At 45.5% G+C, this 16,660-nt stretch overlaps 1 protein-coding gene across 1 annotated transcript in view; it reads left to right on the top strand.

Annotated features, from left to right (window-relative positions):
• dusp22a (dual specificity phosphatase 22a) overlaps window positions 1-16,660 on the top strand; it is a 201,285-nt gene that overhangs the window by 68,098 nt on the left and 116,527 nt on the right. Inside the window, exon 4 of the mRNA XM_073070362.1 lies at window positions 955-1,037. Within this exon, the coding sequence (XP_072926463.1) occupies window positions 955-1,037 (83 nt within the window). The remainder of the gene's footprint in view (window positions 1-954; window positions 1,038-16,660) is intronic.

The following is a 16,660-nucleotide window of genomic DNA, read 5'->3' as shown; positions in this document are numbered from 1 at the left end:
TCAACACGTCTCAATTAAGTCATCTCTCAGTCTTGAACTCTCCAGATAATATAAGCCCACGTTTTGCAGTTTCTGTTACTTTTGATTCATTGATGCTCAAAGAAAGGCAGATGAAGGCAAGGTGGGCTTAGACAGGCTCGTGCATAAACCTTGTGAGACATGGCAAAATCTGACCACTCCTCAAGGGTCGGTGCCTTCAGGAGAGGGGCACGGACGAATGAACAGAGAGAAAATTGTTGATTTTTGCATCATTTTTACAAAGAAAGACAGAGGCAGGGGATTTATACCGAAGTGCACAGGGTAAGTTAAAGGTCAGCCTGTGGATAAACGCCAGCAATGTTCTGATAACTTCTGTCTGTTAACACTGAGTAACATTCTTCACACAGGACAAAGCAGAGACCTGTAAACGTTCCATACTGGGGTGGGGCTTGATTGGAATATGCTTTCTCTGCAGTCGTTCCAGGGAATTAGATCTATTTTTGGAACCTTTTTGCTGCAGAAGTTCAGAGAGGCAGGAAGACAGGATAGTGGCCCATTGTCCTCTGTCGAGATTAGTCAGGGAGCTTCACTAGGATCGTTCTGGACCCTCACCCAAAGCAACACCCTGTATCCCAGTTTCAAAGCAGACAACTAGGGTGTGCATCATCAGTGATTTCTGCTTCATTACTGGAATTTGCCAGTGCTAGAGTTAGCTTTTCGTATCCTGTGATGCACTGGGCTGTTACCTTCAATGCACTCTGGTTGAAAATGGAACAGTTTTAATTAAAAATGGTGCTCAAAATCCTCAAGCCAAGAGTGTTGAACATTGCAAACAAATTGAGGTAATGACCGTAAATAATTCCAGTTACATAGAACATAGGTTGAAGCATTGCAATTCATTCTGTACAGTATTTTTTTTTTGCACGGGTACTTTGCCATAAAAATGGACTTTGCGTTACCTCTCCCCACCTGTAGACTCGCAGGACAAGGACAATCTGGTTAAGAATGGAATCACGCACATCCTGTCGATTTACAACAATGCCAAGCCTGCGCTGGAGGTAAGCCTCACCAGTCACCAAAAGATGCCACAACTTGTAGTGTAAGGTTTGCCTGTTGGAGGGAAGTAGTCACCACAAAACTGAGGACTTTGCTGGACATCATTTGGGCTGCGATTGGGAGCTGCTGGGCCTCCGAGCAACCGGTTCCTGCATTCAAATCCCACTCCTGAGTGGCAAAGAACCCCTTGACAGTTGTTTTTGTGCATTGTGGAGTGCTGGGTGAGATGTAAACTCTCTCTCAACAGGATAGAAAAGATTGCGTGGCACTAATTTAAGGAAGAGCAAGGGACTTTTCCCCACTATTTATCCAATGTTTTTCACTGGATCAACACCAGGTATACAAAATTATGAGGGGTTTAGATGAATAAATGCAAGCAGGCTTTTTCCACTGAAGTAAGGTGAGATTAGAACCAGAGGTTATAGGTCAGGTTTTTTATATTTAATGCTTCTGTAATATTTGAGTAATCTTGTGTGTGTGTGTGTGTGTGTGTGTGTGTGTGTGTGTGTGTGTGTGTGTGTGTGTGTGTGTGTGTATAGTTTGATTGAGCATTTTTGTTCATTTAAATAATTAATTATGGATTATGTGTATAAATATGTGTTTTGCATACATCATCACGCTACCAAACGATGTATGTTTGGTAAATGATAAAGTAAACCCAAAGTTAGACTCGCATTTCGGACTACCGTGTCTTCCTTTGAATTAGTTTAGTGTATTGAAGTTACATAACATTAAGGGTGAGAGGCGAAATGTTTAAGGGGAACCTCTTCACTCAGAAGGAGATGAGATTGTGGGACGAGCTGCCAGTGGAAGTGGTGCATGCCAGCTCGATTTCAACATTTAAGAGAAGTTTAGATAAGTACATGGATGGGAGGGGTAAGGAGGACTATGGATGGGTGCAGGTCGATGGGACTAGGCAGAATGATGGTTTGGCAGAGACTTGTTTCCATACTCTAGTGTTCCATGACTCTAATCATTATTGCACTGTAAGTTCCCTGCTGCATTCCTTTCCATAAAAAAGTGACCTCCTGTTGGACATCCTGAAGTTGTAAAAAGTCATCAGTGATTGGTTTGTTATTGTCATATGTGCCAAAATGTAGTAAAAAGCATCACACACAAAATGCTGGAGGAATTCAGCAGGTCAGGCAGTGTCTATGGAAAAGAGTAGACAGTCTGAGATCCTTTTTCAGGACTGGAAAGAAAGGGGAAAGAATTCAGATTAAAAAGGTGGGGGGGAGGGGGAGGAAGAAGTACAAGATAGCAGGTGATAGGTGAAGCTGGGCGAGGGAGAGGGGTGAGGTGAAGAATGGGGAAGTTGATTGGTGGAAGAGTGATGACAGGTTCCCAGGAAAGATACCAGGTTGCGGTAGCTGGTCTGGGTGAGCAGATGATCGAAGAGTCAGAGGGCAGCAGAGATCACAAAGAGGGAGCAGTGAGAAAGGGTTTCACTGAACCCCCATTGACGTAAAAAGTCTTTTAAAACATGCCATTCTGATAGATCATTTCATCCAATAAGGGAGGACAAAAGGAACCAAAAAATAAAGCAGGATATAGTGTTACAGTTACAGGGAAGGTGCAGTGCAGGTGGACATTGCAGTGGTGATCACTGAGAGATTAAGACTTCACCTTTACCATAAAAGGAGTGCATTCAATAGCCTGTTAGTGGTGTGGAGGCTGCCTTTGAGGCTTGTAGTTCATGTTCTCAGTGTTTTTGTATTCTCTGCCTGATTTTAGCAGGGAGGAGAGAAGATGATTAGGATAGGAGGAGTCCTTGATCATGCGGGCTGTTTTCCTAAAGGCAGTGGGAAGTGTAGACAGTGGAGGAGAGGCTGGTTTGCACAGTGGACTGGGCTGCTTTCAGAACTCTCTGCAGCTTCCAGTCTTGGGCCGAGCCACTGCCGTACCAAGATGTGAAGCATCCAGACAGGATGCTTTCAATGGTGCGTCCCTAAAAATTGCTGAAGATCAATGAGAACATGCTGAATTTCCTTGGTATTCTGAGGAAATAGAGAAGTGCATTGGAATCGCAACCACTTACTTTTGTTTAAAGCATCAAGCCAAGGTCCTGTTTCTTTTCTCTTTGGTGCCTGTGACCTCAGCTGGCTTCTGCTTCCTTGGCTGCTGCCTCTCTACCAGCCTGCCCATTCTCTCCATGGGAACCTGAGCCATCTGCACGATTCCTAGCGTGCTCTATTAATACATCCCAGACAGATTTATTGCAGCTAATTCATCTCATTCCAGCCTGTGTTCCTTCTCCACTCACTGGACAAGCTCACGGAGCTTCTGGTCAGTCGTGCAGTGACAGTGAGTTATGAAGAGACTGGGAGGGGGTGAAGCAGGATGAGTGGGGAGGGGCAGGGGGAAGTGTGTATTGAAGCACAAATCAATAGTCGGTGAGAAAATGCAGGACGTGCAGTTTCATGTCTTCTGTTAACAGATAAATCTTATAATAAATCAGTACCAAGCTTCATGTCAAAATTTCAAAGTACAAAGTTCAAAGCAAAATTAATGTCAAAGTGCATATATGTCACATTTTCTTGTGGCCATTCAGAGTAAATACAAAGAAACACAATAGAATCAATGAAAAAACACACACCACAAGATGGACAAATAAACAATGTGCAAAAGACAACAAACTGAAAAATAAATAAATAAGTAGACAATAAATATTGAGAACTTGAGATGAAAAGTCCTTGAAAGATAGATAGATACTTGCAACATACAGTCTCCAGCATCTGCAGATCCCAAAGGAAATTACAGTGTCATAGTAGTGCACAGGTAGAGAAATATACTAATATTAGAAGAGAAGTAAGAAAGAATGAAAATAAGTTATCTCAAACAGTCTAACAGGAGGGGGTCATCACTTCCCCAGCTATAGGTTTGACTCATTTTAGAACCTAATGGCTGAGGGTAAGAATGATCTCATATAGTGCTCTTTGGAGCAGCACAATTGTCTTAGGCTATTACTAAAAGTGCTTCTCTGTACAGCCGAGATAACATACAGAAAGTGAGAAACATTGTCCAGAATTGCAAGGTTTTCCTTAAGGTCCTTTGTTCTACCACAGCTCCAGTGTGTCCAGTTTGACTCCTATAACAGAGCCAGCCTTTCCAATCAATTTATTGAGCCTGTTGGTATCACCCGTGCTGATGCCATTGTCCTAGCACACCACCACATAGAAGGCTGTACTGGTGACAACAGACTGGTAGACCATGTGCAGGAGAGGCCAGAAGTGAGTCAATAGTTTGTGGGAACATTTCAGTGTTGGGGCGAGTGAAGTTATCCCCTGTGGTTCAAGAGCCTCATGGTTGTGGGGTAGTAACTGCACATGAACCAATAGTGTGGGTCCTGAGGCTCTGCTACCTCCTTTCTGATGGCAGCAGTGAGAAGAGAGAGCATGGCCTGGATGAGGAGAGTCCTTGATGATGGATGCTGCTTTCCTGCGACAGCATTCCTTTTAGATGTGCTCAAAGGTATGGAGGGCATTACCTGTGATGGACCGCGCTGTATCCACTACTTCTTATAGGATTTTCCATACGAGTGCATTGGCATTTCCATACCAGGCCATAATGCAACCAGTTAGTACACGCTCCACTGCACACCTATGGAAGTTTGTCAATTGTAGAATCTGATTAAAAATAGTTTACAAAATATGCAGATATAATAGAAGTATCAAGATTTTCTTGGATAGGCACATGAATGTGCAGGAAATGGGAGGATATAGAGATTTTGTAGGCAGGAATGATTAGATTAGTTGAGCATTTTGATGGTATCAGAAAGGATCTGGTATGTATGGATTGGGACAGGTTGTTTTCTGGCAAAGGTGCACTTCATAAGCAGGAGGCCTTCAAAAGTGCTATTTTGAGAGTCTGTTCCTGTCAGATTGAGGGAAACTTGGTTTTTGAGAGATATTGAAGCCTGGGTTAAGAAAAAGCAATTATAGGCAAGTGGAAACAAATGAGGGTACTCGAGGAGTATAAGGAATGCAAGGGAACACTTGCATCAGGAGGGCTAAAATAGAGGTTGCTCTAGCAGACAAGGTGAAGGAAAATCCTAAAAGCTTCTACAGATATATTAAGGGCAAGAGGAAAACAAGGGACAGAATTGGCCCTGCAGAAAATTGGGGTTGTAATCTACGTGTAGAGCCAGAAGAAATGGGGGACATTTTAAATGGATTTTTTTCATCTGTATTTACTTGAAAGACTGTCACAGAGTCTATAGAAGTGAGGCAAAGCAGCTGTGAGGTCATGGACCCTTTTCAGATGACCGAAGAGGAGGTGTTTGCTGTCTTGAGACAAATTAGGGCGGATAAATCCACAGGGTCTGACAAGGTGTTCCCTCTGGCGTTGTGGAGGCAAGTGAAGAAATTGCCGAGGCGCTGGCAGAGATATATAAACATCCTTTGCCATAAGTGGAGGATTGGAGGATAGCTAAAGTTGTTCTGTTGTTTAAGAAAGGCTCTAAGAATAAGCCAGAAAATTATAGTCTGGTGAGCCTGACATCAACAGTGGGAAAGTTACTGGAAGCTATTCTAAGGGACCAGATTTGTAAGTATTTGGATAGACAGGGATTTATTACGGGTAGTAAATGTGGCTTTGCGCATGGTAGGTCATGTCTAACCAATCTTACAGTGTTTTTTGTGGAAGTCACCAGGGAAGTTGATGAAGGCATGGCAGTGGATGTTGTCTACGTGGACGTTAACGTGGCCCTTGACAAGGTCGCGTATGGGGGGTTGATCAAGAAGGTGTGGTCGCTTGGCATTCAAGAAGAGGTTGTGAATTAGATTGGACGTTGGCTTTGCGGCAGAAGCCAGAGAGTGGTAGATGGTTGCCTCTCTGGGTGGAGGCCTGTGACTAGTGGTGTGACGTGGTGATCTGTGGTTGTTTGTTACCTATATCAATAATCTGAATGATAATGTGATTAACTGGATCAGCAAATTTGCAGATGACACCAAGATTGTTAGTGTAGTAGGTAGCGAGGAAGACCTATCAAAGCTTGGGGTGGGAGCCGGACTAGCTGGAAAATGGGCTGAAAAAGACAGATGGGATTTACTGCAGACAAGTGTGAGCTGTTGCACTTTGGAGGACAGACCAGGGCAGGACTTGCATAGGGCACTGAGGAATGCAATAGAAGGAAGGGATCCATAATTCCTTGAAAGTGGCACCACATGTAGATAGGGAATTAAAGAAAGCTTTTGGCACATTGGCCTTCAGACGTCAAGGTATTGAGTACAGGAGTTGGGATGTATGTTGAAATTGTACAAGATGTGGGTAAGGCTTAATTTGGAGTATTGTGTGCAGTTTTGGTCACCTACCTACAGAAAAGATGCAAATAAGGTTGAAAGAGTTCAGAGAAAATTAACAAGGATGTTGCATGACTTTAGGATCTGAGTTATAGGGAAAGGTTGAATAGGTAGGACTTTATTTCCTGGAATATTGAAGATTGAAGGGAGATTTTATAGAAGTGTGGGGTGTGGGGGCTATGTCCTGGATTGATTCCGTTGGATACCCTGTTTAAATCTGTGTTGGTATGGATGCTGCTGGGGTACAGCAGTGGTGCGCCTCCTTGGGGTTGCCGTAATTAATGCAGGCACGTTGAGTGGGGTGGATATTCATACCCCGGATGAATTGTTAATTCGATTTTTGGGTATGGTTAAAGCTGTTGGCAAAGTTGAAATCGTAGCGTGAAAGTTTGATAAAATGGCGGGCTCAGACCTTGTTTTAGTTCAGACCTGCACTGACGTTACAGTGGTGGGACTGCCAGTATCTATCGGTGTCCCAGGTAAGGCGGGGCCATGTGGCCTGTCCATACTGTTACGGAGGAGGAGAAGGGAGCCCAGCAGGCTGGGTCACAAGCTGAGTTGCCTGCAGTTGGGGCAGAGATTTCAGAGACAGGGTTCTGTCGTTTCTGAGGAGTGAGGGGAAAGTTTATTTAGTCCCGTCCCCCAGTGAAGAGTGAGGGTTCTGAGTTGGCATCAGCCCTTATCTCCCTGGCGAATCAGTGGCCCAGTGCATAGGCAGAGGGTCCCTGCTGGAAGCTAAGACTTTTCTCTGGAATAATGCTCACACCCGGGGGTGGGGGGGAGGAGGAGTATGAGACATAGGTGGAGCAGGCCTCTCAGTTGTTAGACGAATGGCAGTGCTCTGATGATGAAAAGCGACAGATTGGTTGCAAGTTTGAAGGGGTTGGTGGCTGATATAGTAAGATGCATGACAGTTAACTCTGCTTCCCCTGCTGAGTATCTCGACGCATTAGAGAGAGCTTTTGGTATGACAGGGAGCCCACTAGAGCTCCTGGAAGGGGGGGGGGGGGGTTCCAAACCATGCGTCAGGAGAAGGGGGAGAATCCTTCCACGTATTTTTTCGGCTAGAGAGACAGCCATTTGTTTGCGGCGCTGGGGGGGTTATTCAGGCAGCTGAGGTGGATCAGTTAAGGATGGAGCAGATAGCCAGGGGCGCCCAGTCCCAGGACATGATTGCTTGGGGTCTCTGGTAGTCCCTTAAAACATGCCCCCCTCCCTCATTTGTTCAGCTCATCAGAGAGGTGTGGGAGGAGGAGAATGTGTTGGGGCCGCGAGAAGACTCTGTCAGCAGGGTACAGTCCTTGGTAGTAGCCTCTTGTGGTGAAGTGGTAAAGGAGATGGTAGCAGAGCCGAGAACTGAGATGTCCTGGGTGTTAACAGTGGGTGTGGACCCTCTGTATGACAGGACCAGTACAGAGGGTCCCCCCCAAGGGGAAGGACTACGCAGAGGGTTGTGGGTGGCCGGGGTTCCGCGAAAAGAGGGGCGGCCGGTAGCATGTGCTATACTGTGGGGAAGAGGGGCACTTCAGGCGGGAATGTGAGCGGCAGGAAGCCCCTCGGAGAGCGAGCTCCCAGGTATCTAAGCAGGGAGAGGTGTTGGGAAACTTAGAGGAGACTCAGTGAGGGAACGGCCTGGCGTCTCTGGGGGAACACGTTCCCAGCAATGTACCAAGGAACTCCCGAAAGCAAAAGACCCTGTTCCTGAAGGCTTAGTGGAACCACGCTCCAGTGTGTCGCTACGGATAGAGGGAATAAGCGCTAAAGCTGTAGTCGACACCGGGTCGCAGGTCACATTACTGTACCATTTGTTTTACAACCGGTATCTGAAGCATTTACCCTTGACACCATTCAATACACTGGCAATTTGGGGTATCAGTGCTGGTGATTATCCATACGACGGTTATTTGTCAGTGGAACTGGAGTTCTCGGAGGCCAATGTGGAGGTGTCTGAGGTTCTTGATGCAGTGGTGCTGGTTTGCCCGGACCCTGTTGAGATGGGCATCGTTTCAATTCTGCTGGGGACCAATAGCCCTCTTGTGAGGAGGCTCATGGGGGCCTGCAAGGAGAAGGCTGGCGAGAGCTTTCTGGGGAAATTGTCTGTGCACCCAGTGTTTTGAGCTGCCTTTGAGGAAGTGGGTGGCAGCATTGGGCCGGATATTGGATTTAACCGAGGGACTGTGTGGTTCACCCAGTCGAAGCCAATGGTGGTACGGCCCAGGGAAGTAGCAAGAGTGATGGGGACCCCCAAATTTCCCGGAGTCCCTGAGGGCAAAGCCCCCTTAGTGGATGCTCTGGAAGACCACTAGGGGGAGTCGGGGTTTCCTGCTGTGGTACTGGTGAGGCCCAAATTGCAGAAGCCCTCGGTTGTACAGGCGAGCAGGATGGCAGTGGTTGTCTGATGAGAGTGACCTACCACCGAAGCCTCATCTGAAGTATGTGTCTGATCTGAGGAGAGAGCTGAAAAGGGCTTATGGATTGGCTGGGGTTGCAGCCACCAAGCAGAATTGGGGAAATAAGAGGAGGTATGATCAGAAGGTGAGGTTCTCCCAACTCTTGCCGGGAGACCGAGTCCTTATAAGGAATTTGGGGCTACCTGGAAAGCACAAGTTGGCTGACTGTTGGGCGGCTACGCCTTGTGTGGTGGAGAGTTAAATGTCAAACCTGCCAGATTTCTGGATGAAACCGGAGGATGGGAACGGGCCTGTCAAGATTCTCCATCGGAACCACCTGCTGCCCCTGGGTCAAGAGGTGCAGGTAGACCCAGAGTCCAACTTGGAGCCTACACCTAGTAAGAGGACTCTGCGAAAATGCGAGGCGACTGCAGGGCCCCTAGTGGGAGAGGCTGGGCCGGGCCCTGCCCATGAGAGGGGTACTGATTCGGAGGATGATGATCTGGATGTGTGGTACATGATGCCGTTCGTTAACTCCCCTTTGATTGAGGCAGAGACTCCTGGCCCTTCTCCCATTGAGTCAGGTGAAGTGGGGGGGCTATCTGTTGGCAGCCTGGGTTACAGCAGGACCCTGAAGGAGAGGAAGCGGGGCCTGGACATGGGACAGAGGGCTCCGAGTTGCAGGGGGATGTGAGTGATAGATCGGGGGAGGACTCACCAGGTAGACCCGATGTATCCCAAGTAGCGTCTGAGCCTGAAGAGTTAGGTGAGGAGGTACGGAGGTCTCAGAGAATTTTTGAGACCACCGGATCGGTTGGTCTATATAACACCTGGGGAACAGGGTGCGATCTCTACTGTTTTGGGGAGCTCTGTCACTGTCTTTTACACCTGGATTGGGTTTTGTGTTTTGCAGGAAGGTTTGGTGAATTGTCTCAATGTCATGAGGACATGACTATATTTGATGGGGGGAGAGTGTAAAGAGCTGTAAGGTTTCGTAAAGAAGCTAATGTAATGGCTTCTTTGCAATGTTCACTGCTGAGGTAATGGTTTCTCTGTAGCAGCAATGTTTGGGTTATGGCTGGAGATAGCAGGATGGATGTTAGCCAATAAGAGATTGTTGCTGTGTCTTGTGTTACAATCCAGCAACAATGAAAATATAATTGAGACAGGTTTTTTATAACAAATAAAACATTTATTAAACACTGCTAAAAAAAATCCAAAAGTAAACAAAAGACTAACTTAACCGGAAGTCGACTGCCATACGGCAGCTTGAACAGTTCTTAAAGCGATAATGCAATAACAGCTCTTAGAAGTAGTAATGCGAAAGTCCAAGTGTTCTACACAGTCGCTTAGGAGAGACTTTCCTTGAGATAATAAATTCCCTTTTGTGGCGTTACTGCTGATCCCAGCCGAAGTATGCCTTGATCAAAGGATTTACGAAGAAGGAAATAAAACCTTTCCTTGGCGAAACCCTGCATCCAACCCTTTCTGCTCTTCAGAAGGCAGGAGCTATCATGGTTTGTAGGTTACTAATTCCTTTCGAATGAGGATTAATTAAGGTCAAACCTATTTATCTCCGTCAACACCAACTTTTTCCGATCCTTCGGGATTTCCGTACTTCAATAAACTCTTCACTCTCCAACTGGACTGAACTGGCAGTATTGTAGCAAAACTGCCGGCAATAACCTTTGAGACTTAAGGCAGAAAGTAAAACTCCACTTTAAAACAAAATTGCATCATAACATTGAACACGCAGCAAAACGGAGTCACTGGCGAATTCAACCACGAACTGCCCCCGCGTCACAGGGAGGGGTTCTCCTTTTATACCCTGTTTGAAAAAAACTATCACATGACCTCTCACTGGCGGGAAAATTACGTCACTCCGCCATCACAAGACCATTAGGTCATGCCCCAGCATAGCCTCAATTACATCATGATCATGTGACAGGTACAAGATACCCACGGGTACGTAACACTTGTGAGTCTGGACAGATGTTTTCTCGTGGTCTTTTGTCGAGGAGAGATGAAGAGGGAGGACGCGTGTGGAGAGAGCTGGTAGACCACCGGGCGGAGTGGACTGGGACCTGAGGGTCCGAAGGTCGGCGACATTCGGAGGAGACCGATGGTGGAAGAATGACCACTGAGTGAGCTCCAACGTGACTTGGACTTGACTTTGGGCCCTTTTAAAATTTTCATTACTAACCCTATATTCAGATTAAGATTCATAAAGTTCAATCATTTAATTGCATATGGTGTACTGTTTGATATTTTGCGTTGTGGGTTTGTAACTGGGGGTACATTACACAGCATCCACACAAACGTGATTACCCAGTTTGGCGGGGCCGAAGGCTGTTTCCCCTAGACGAACACGAGCTGGCCGAGCCTGAGGTTTACAGAACTTTATCAGGGGTACAGATAGGGTAAATGCAAACAGGCTTTTTCCACTGAGATTGGGCGAGACTACAACCAGAAGACATGGGTTAAGGGTGAAAGGTGAAATGTTTAAGGGGAACATGAAGCAGATCTTCTTCACTCAGTGAACGGCGAGAATGTGGAATGATATGCCAGCACAACTGGTGGATATGGGTTCGATTTCAACATTTAAGAGAAATTTGGACAGGTACGTGGTCGCAAGAGGTATGGAGGGCTAAGGTTTTGAAGCCGGTCAATGGGACTAGGCAGATTAATGGTTCAGCATGGACTAGATGGACTGAAGGGCCTGTTTCTGAGCTGTGGTATTCTATGACTCTACTTGATCACTCAGTGCCCACTTTATTCTGTACTTAATAAAGTGGCCACTGAGTTTATGTTTGTGGTCTGCTGCTGTAGACTATCCATTTCAAGGTTTGATGTGCTGTGTTTAATAGAAACTCTTACTATTATAACGTGTTTATTTGAGTTACTATCACCTTCCTGTCAGCTTGAAGCTGTTTGGCCATTTTCTCTGACAGAACTGTTCCTCGCTGGATGTTTTTTGTTTCTTGTACCATCCTCTGTATGTGAAAATCCCAGGAGATTAGCAGTTTTGGACATTCCACAGCCAAAATCACTGAGATCACATTTCTTCCCCATTCTGATGTTTGATCTGAACGACTGAACCTCTTGACCATGACTGCATGCCTTTATGGATTGAAATACTGCCACATGATTGGCTGATTAAATATTTGCAATCATGTGCAAGTGTATAGTGTTACTCAATAAAGTGGCCACTGAGTATTATTAACAAAATAAGAAAATACAATAGAGATGTGAAAAAATAGATACACGAATGAAAGAAATGGAAGGATGTGGAGATTGTAAAGGCAGAAGGGATTAGTTTAGTTGGGTATTGACTGACTAATGTAATTAGTTTAGCACAGCATTAAGGGCCAAAGGGCCTATTCCTCTGCAGTAAATTCTGTGTTCTATGTTCAAAACTAAAAGGCAATTTAAAGCTCAAGAAAAGTGTCTTATTGTAAATGATCTCTTGTCATTTCTCCTTGAATCCGGGAGATACAGCACTTAAAAAGGCCTTTTAGACCACTTACTCTGCACCAATGGCTGGCTGGTGGCGTCGTGGCATCCGTGCTGGACTTCGGGGCAAGACGTCCTGAGTTCGAATCTGGCCGGCTCCCTTGCATGCTCTCCATCCGTGCCTGGGTTGAGTGTCGAGCTAGCAACTCGACCTCATGAAAAGAAACCTGGGAGGGATGGGCTCTGCTAGGTTTCAGACACGCCGTACGATGAGCAATCACCAAAAAGATCGGTGTGAAAAAAGCTCGTTATGACGGCACTCCGCACTGAAAAACTGAACCTCTTGACTGGCACTCCGCACCAACACCAGTCTTTCTCTAGTTCATTATATGCTGACCACATTCCTACCAATTCCTCCAGATGCTACCACTCTCCTACAGGGATCCGTTTATAGAACCTGGGTGATAGGTAGAGGATAGGAAGGTAAATAAATCTGATAGGAGAGGAAGGTAGAGCATGGAACCAAATGGGGGCATGGTGTTCGTTATTTTTTGCTTTTGCTTCCAGCATCTACAATCTCTTGTATCTCTGTTGCCATCTGGATGTAAGAGCATCCTGAAAATATCTTGGACCAGTTGAATGAACAAGCACTGAAAGAGACCACATATCATCTCATGGACAGCTTCAATCCTGCTGTGATAAGAATACTAAATGGTTTCCTAGTACGATAAGATGTACTCTTGACCACACAATCTACATAATTATGATCTGGCTCTTTATTGTTTACCCACACTGCACTTTCTCCGTAGCTGTTACACTCTATTGTTTGACCTTATTCTACCTCAGTGCACTGTGTCATGATTTGATCTGTCTGAACAGTATGCAAGACAAGCTTTTCACTATATGTAAGTTGATACATGTGACAATAATAAACTAATATGACTATCAATGGCAACAGTGTCAATGAATGGTTGATGGCCAGCACGGATGCATTGTGTCAAAGTTCTCTTTCTGTGTTGCGTGATTCCACGGCTCAACACCACAAAGTCAGATTATCTTGTCTCTATCACATTTTTGGATCTTCTGGTGCCAAAACAAATTTCCCACACCTGTGATTATAGTTCAAAATTGTTTCATTAGTTGCACTGCATGTTGGAACCACTGATAGGATAATGCTCAGCACAAATGCTTGTGCAACTTGTACAGGGCACAACAATCCATTTTGTCTTCTTTGAAGATTGCCACATTGTCATTGATGAGAGGTGTGAGCTCCTGTGATGCCATCTAGAGCTTCCTGACTCTGCCAGCTCCACCGTTGAGGTCCTTGTTGGATCACTCTTTGTCTGGAAACTCCCTCTTGACCTTGCTGTGAGGGTATCTGACCGGGCTGTTTAAAATTATGAAAGATTTTGTTGGAGTACAGAGAGAAAAAAAGTGCTAACTGCTGAAAGGTCACGAACCAGAGAACACAGGTGATAAATTGGCAAATTGGCTTACTATTGATGCAGATACCAAGATATAGTGAGAACTTTGTTTGCATGCAGAAAGTACGGATTTCTGAAAATGACAGATAACTTCACTGGATCAGTACTGCGAGGTAGCCTGTGGGAAAAGAAATAACAGAATGCAGAATAGAGTGTCACAATTACAGAGAAAGAGCAGTGCGGTTGGACAATAAGATGCAAATCGGTGACAAGGTTGATTGTGAGATCGGGAGTCCAGCTCGTTGTGTAAGAGTCCTGTTAGCCATTTTTGTAGAAGCTGTCCTTGTACCTGGTGGTATGTACCTTCAGACTTTTGCATCAACTGCCAGCCGGGAGGGGGAAGGAAGAAAGATTGTCCAGGGTGGGACGGGTCTTTGATTATGCTGGCTGCTTTACTGAGGCCGAGAGAAGTGTGCACGTTGGCAAAAGGGTCAAAAGTGATGAGCTGAGAAAGATTTTTATGCAGTGAGGGACTGGAATCTGCGACGTATGGTGGTGGTGGGGGGGGGGGGGGGGAGTACACAGAGAGCGGTAGGCCTGAAGCATCGACTGTTTACTCTTTTCCTCAGATGCTGCCTGGCCTGCTGAGTTCCTGCAGCCTTTTCCCTTGACGTCCAGCGTCTGCAGCCTTTCTCTCGTTTGAGAGTGGCCGGAGGCTGTGATGGATGGCAAAGACATTTAAGAGTCATTTAGACAGCCACGTGAACAGAGAGCAAATGGAGTGATATGGATCAGGTGCAGGCAGATAGGTTTCGTTTAATTTGGTGTCACGGTAGTTATACACGTCGCGGACAAACGGCCCTGTTCCTGTGTGTGCTATTCTGCATTCGGTGGAGGAAGATTCATCCGTGGCCAAACTCTTCTTAGAAGTAAAAAAACAGGGCAATGGATGCAGGGCTGGCAGTGGGATTAAGTAGTTTGTAGTTGTATAGAGCAGCTGAAATAAAATAGGCTTTCCTATGAATCTGACTCTGGCTTGTTCACACTCCTTTATTTTTTTTTGCTTTGATTGTTTCAAGCATAAATAAATATCTAGAATCTGTCAGTGGGCACCAACTTCAGCCCTAGTTACTGGAGGATTATGAACACCTTTCATTCTTTCATTCATTATCTGCTGTGTCATATGATGTAGGTGATCATGGTCTTTCTATCCCAATGAAGAGAAAATCTGCAGATTCTGGAGATCCAGGCACTGCACACAAAACGTTGGAGGAACTCAGTAGGCCAGGTAACATTTCAAGCAGAGACCTTTCGTCAGTCCTGTTTACTCTTTTCCATAGATGTTGCCTGGCCTGCTGAGTTCCTTGTGTGTGTTGCTTTGTCTTCCCATGACCAGGATAGTTCTTGGCAAATCTTTCTACAGAAGTGGTTTGCCATGGCCTTCTTCTGGGCAGTGTCTTTACAAAAGGTGTGACCACAGCCGCTATCAATACTTTACAGCAATGTTCCCTCTAATTTGTGTGCAAAAATCCTGTGTTCAGTTTTTTGCCCAGTGACAACAACATGTGCACACTGATTTTTTAAGTGGAAGTAAACCTGAAACTATTCTAAGGATAATGAACCACCAAGACCAGTTTGTTGTTCATTGTTTAAAAGAGATAAAGTAACCGTCAATAAGAACTTTGATCTCCTCTGGGTTTGATCATTTTCACTCTTGTCCATCTGCACACGCACGGAACATGTGCGGCAGGCCTCTCGCAGGTAATGAAAGATTTTCTCACAGGAGCTTTTGCACACCATCTACATGTGATTTGCTTGCTAAATGATGCTTTAAGAAGTCAAGTTCCAAATACCTCACCACTTCTTCCCACTCGCAAATTCTCCAGTAACTTTTGCATTGCGACGACGCATGCAGGTAACACCAGTTTCTGTTTTGTCCAGAAATATTTCTCCTGGCTGCACCTTTCTGACCTCATGAGCTTGTGGTGTAGCTGTCTCTACTGTTTCATTAAGCCGTTCCACTTTAAATCAATTGCACTTCACACCCTTTGCTTCTTTGGAATTTGACGTGGTGAATCAATAATTTCTTCAATAAGAACAGCATAAATAAGCTCGTACTAAAATCTGAAACCAAATGATCGCAAATTTCACGTTGTCAACACTACCTGCATCAGAAACCGGGAAAAGGAAATGTGATTGTATGCAATAGTGAAAGTGACAACCTTTTATGCGCAGTTTAAATTACTTTGTGCGCTAGTAGTGAAAGACGTGTGTGTGTGTGTGTGTGTGTGTGTGTGTGTGTGTGTGTGTGTGTGTGTGTGTGTGTGTGTGTGTGTGTGTGCGCGCGCACCATGGCCTCACATGACCCTGATTGGTGGCGGGGTTTGCTACATCTGGCTAAGCAGGTGTTGCATCTTACCCAAGTGTGACCTGCAGGCTAGCGGAAGGAAGGAATGTCTCACACCCCCTTTGGCAGAGACACATTTCCACACCGCCACCCTGAATGCCATATAACATTTACCTGAGTTCTAGATAAAGGTTGGCTAAGTTATTTTTCCCAGGAGTGAAGGAAAATGAAGGGAGATTTGATCGGGACGTACAAAATTATGAGGGTTTAGATAGGGTAAATGCAAGCAGGCTTTTTCCACAGAGGCTGGGTAAGACAAGAACTAGCAGTCACAGGTTAAGGGTGAAAGCTGAAATATTTAAGGAGAACATGAGGGAGAACTTCTTCACTCAGAGGGTGGTGTGAGTGTGGAATGAGCTGCTAGCATAAGGGGTGGATGCTACTTCCATTGCAACATTCAATAGCAGTTTGAGAGGGTTAAGGTCCAGGTGCAGGTCGATGGGACCAGGCAGAATAATTGCTTGGGATGGAGGGTGTGTTTCTGTGCTGCAATTCTCTTTGATTTTCTGGTGCTACAGTATACAGGGCTTTACAGTACACGGCTGTGTATTCCACAGCCAACAGTGCCAGTATGGAATTACTTGTGATGTATTGCAGGCGGCCTGAAAGTCCCCACGGTGTCGGGTTTCGACAGCCCCGTCCGATCCATGC

Source organism: Hemitrygon akajei, chromosome 17 (genome assembly GCF_048418815.1).
Source record: "Hemitrygon akajei chromosome 17, sHemAka1.3, whole genome shotgun sequence".
Lineage (NCBI taxonomy): Eukaryota > Metazoa > Chordata > Chondrichthyes > Myliobatiformes > Dasyatidae > Hemitrygon > Hemitrygon akajei.
Note: the sequence above shows the minus strand (reverse complement) of the source record. Positions and strands in the feature narration are given on the sequence as shown.